Raw genomic sequence first — 3653 nt, forward strand, 5'->3', positions numbered from 1 at the left:
TATAGACATTAATTAAACTCATTTTCTATGTGACTTCATCAATGGCATTGCTAGGAATTTTAGATCGGGAAATAAAAAAACGTGAGAATGAGCAGCTAATTGCAGTTTTTTTATAGTGCACAGCACTATAATCATACAATTTTTTCTTTGGAATCAGCTTATTGAATTCCTAATCCGTCTCAAAATGTTCCTTGGTTGAAACCAAGGTTGGTGAAGTAAATATCCCTGAAGATGAGTGGATTTGATTTTGAGCTATTGACATTAAGTGATATATATGCTCTTTAAACTGTCCCTTTGTGACTGATCAACTTTTTCATAGCCCCAAATTCTTCTTTAATAAAGAGATTCCCTTGCTAGTTGGATCCAACTCCTTTTTCTGACACATACCAGAGACACCTTATTAAGAGCACTCTGCAGCTCAGAAGAGCAATTTACAAAAAACCAGACATGAGGATGCTTCTGCAATTGCTAGTATCAGTTCATCTTATCACAATCATCATCTTCTTTGTATTTATACCACAGGAAGCAGGGGCATCTCTGACCAAGCCTGGCTGCCCAGAGAAATGTGGGAACGTTACCATTCCATATCCATTTGGCATGGGAAAAGGCTGTTACCTTCATAGAGATTTTGAGATTACATGCAACATGTCCTCCAATCCGCCTCTTCCACTTCTCCAAGAAGTTCAACTTTTGCAGATATCAGAAGACAATCTGCGCATCAATGATATTGCTTATCGTAGCTGTTTTAACAACCAATCAGGGAAGACTGATTCATCATATATATTATACAATAGAAATCATCATTTCAGTTACTCCTACACTCACAATACGTTCGTAGCCATTGGGTGTGACATATTTGCTTATATCACTGGGTACAACAGTACAGCATATGCAACTGGGTGTGCATCGCTTTGTAATACTGATAATGACATCGCTGCTGGTTTTTCCTCTTCTGCTTGCTCTGGCATTGGTTGCTGCAGGACTTATCTCCAAACAGATATTGCACACTTTTATCTCCGGATTCGCAGCATCAACATGATCACACCAACCTGGTCTTCTGAGCCATGTGGCCTTGCTTTCATAGCAGAGAGGAACTTCTCTACACTTGAACATTTTAACCTCTCTAGTAAATTTGACAAGAAATTGTATTTTGTCCCAGCAGTACTTGACTGGTCAGTTGGGGAAGTCTCTTGCCATGAAGCTATCAGAAGAAAAAACTATGCATGTGGCCAGAACACTTACTGCAACAACTCCATCCAGGGTCGGGGGTATAATTGTCACTGCCTTAACGGCTACCAAGGGAATCCCTACCTTGCAAATGGCTGCCAAGGTACAGTTCTTCTACTATTCAACATTTTATATTTACTTTTTTGCCACTCCCACAAGGTAAGTTCCTTGGTGTCATGCTGCAAGCTTTACTGCCACCCACATGATCTTTCTTTGTTTTTCTTCTGAATCTTTGCTCCTGCAATAAATATCAGCTTCACGAAAATCAATTGATAATTTTTGCTTCATGAAAATACTTCTAAATATCAGCTTGTGTGCAAAGAAGGAATTATGGAATTATCCATGGCCATGAAAAAAAGGACTTATCCTCTTATCAGTTTTCTACATATCAGACCTCAGAGTTATAAGGCCATGACAGCTATAACCGAAGAGATAAGACTTTAGCTTATGAATTTCTTACTAATATTCTTTTTTTCTTTTGTGCTCTCAAAAGATATTAATGAGTGCAACGACCCAAACCAAAATGTTTGCCACAAGATAGCTCTTTGCAGTAACATCCCTGGCAGTTACTCATGCAATTGCCCATCTGGTTACCATGGAGATGGCAGGAAACATGGAACTGGGTGCATACGTGGCAAGCGTAAACATTTGCTACTACTGGTATTTTCTTTAGGTATGGAACTTTACCATTCTCCAAACATCTAACACTCTAATCCCCTTCTCTGCACTACTTACTTTTGTGTCTGATGCAGGCGTGGGGATTATTGTTGTTCCCTTGATCCTAATTTCTACGGGCTTAAGGTTATACCGAGGAGTTGAGGAAAGAGAGAAAAAGAAAATAAAACAGGAGTTCTTCAAAAAGAACGGTGGTCTGCTATTGCAACAGCAAATTTCTTCAAGCAAAGAAAGCGTAGAAAAAACAAAACTCTATTCGGTAGAAGAGTTGGAGAGAGCAACAGATGGCTTCAATTCAGGTCGAGTCATCGGTAAGGGAGGCCTTGGCACAGTATACAAAGGGATGCTGTCAGATGGAAGCATTGTAGCCATTAAGAAGTCCAATACTGTTGATGAAAAGGAATTGGACCAGTTCGTCAATGAAGTTTTCATTCTTTCACAGATCAACCATAGGCACATAGTAAGATTGTTAGGTTGTTGTCTGGAGACTGAAGTACCTTTGCTGATTTATGAATATGTCTCCAATGGCACCCTTTTCCACCATCTTCATGATGAGGGCCACGCATCTACATTATCTTGGAAAAACCGGCTGCGAATTGGGAGTGAAATTGCCGGAGCCCTGGCTTATTTGCACTCATATGCTTCTATTGCCATCTGTCACAGGGATATCAAATCTAGTAACATATTGTTGGATGAAAACCTCCGGGCAGTAGTTTCTGACTTTGGACTTTCAAGGTCAATACCCCTTGACAAAACTCACTTAACTGCGTTGGTACAAGGGACATTTGGTTACTTGGATCCGGATTATTTTCATTCAGGTCAATTTACAGATAAAAGTGATGTGTATGCCTTCGGTGTAGTCCTTGCTGAACTTCTGACAGGAGAACAAGCCATTTCCTCGGATAGATCTGAACAAGGTCTAGCTAATCATTTTAGATCAGCAATGAAACAAAATCGCCTGTTTGAAATTCTTGATAACCAAGTTGTAAATGAAGGACAGAAGGAGGAGATTTTCGCCATTGCTAAGCTTGCTAAGAGATGCCTAAAGTTGAATGGGAAAAAAAGGCCAACCATGAAACAAGTTGATATAGACCTCCAACAACTGGGCAGATTTCAGGGGTTGTCTTTGCAGAAGACATGGATTCAAGAACCTTCCTTGCAGCAGCAAACATGCGAGGACTACTGCACGGTAAGTGAAACATCCCATTCCTACACATTTGGTCCAGTTACAGAAGAAATAGTTCATGACGATGAGGACTTGCTTTCCTAAGGAATACAGTATGGTAGCTTGAAGTTTCGGTTAAATAACGGGATGTTTATTTATGCTATTGACTTCTGGAATAATGATGTAATGAATGACTCCGAACCTTGTTTTACTTTGTTTAATTTGTTTCAAGTATGGTATACATATTATTAGGGTCCAACCGGGGTTGAGGCTGGCTGACAGTCAATCAAGGTCAACCTCTATATGCACATGAAGTTCATTTGCCAAAGCCAACAATTCAATCTAAGCTGCCTAAACTATTTTCATCAACCGCCTATGACTTAAGAAATAATAAACCAATGCTAACATTCATTGAACTAGTAATGAATCCAGAACTTGTGCAATATCACTCTCGCAATATGTAAATTTAGAACATTTATTTCTCAATTAATCTAAACAGTGGGATGGCCTTGACTAAAATAAAGATAAAGACCATTACATATGATTTTAGGACACTTCTAAGTAATTTAATTCTATGTCAACCATC

The 3653-nt window shown here is 39.2% G+C and overlaps 1 protein-coding gene across 1 annotated transcript; it reads left to right on the forward strand.

Annotated features, from left to right (window-relative positions):
- Positions 1-372: 372 nt before the first annotated feature.
- Positions 373-3381, forward strand: LOC100852951 (wall-associated receptor kinase 5). The gene is made up of 3 exons (XM_010657462.3): positions 373-1330; positions 1721-1900; positions 1980-3381. The coding sequence occupies exons 1-3, from the start codon at positions 448-450 to the stop codon at positions 3170-3172; spliced, it is 2256 nt and encodes a 751-aa protein (XP_010655764.2). The 5' UTR covers positions 373-447; the 3' UTR covers positions 3173-3381.
- Positions 3382-3653: the final 272 nt, after the last annotated feature.

The sequence above is a fragment of the Vitis vinifera genome, chromosome 10 (assembly GCF_030704535.1).
Source record: "Vitis vinifera cultivar Pinot Noir 40024 chromosome 10, ASM3070453v1".
Lineage (NCBI taxonomy): Eukaryota > Viridiplantae > Streptophyta > Magnoliopsida > Vitales > Vitaceae > Vitis > Vitis vinifera.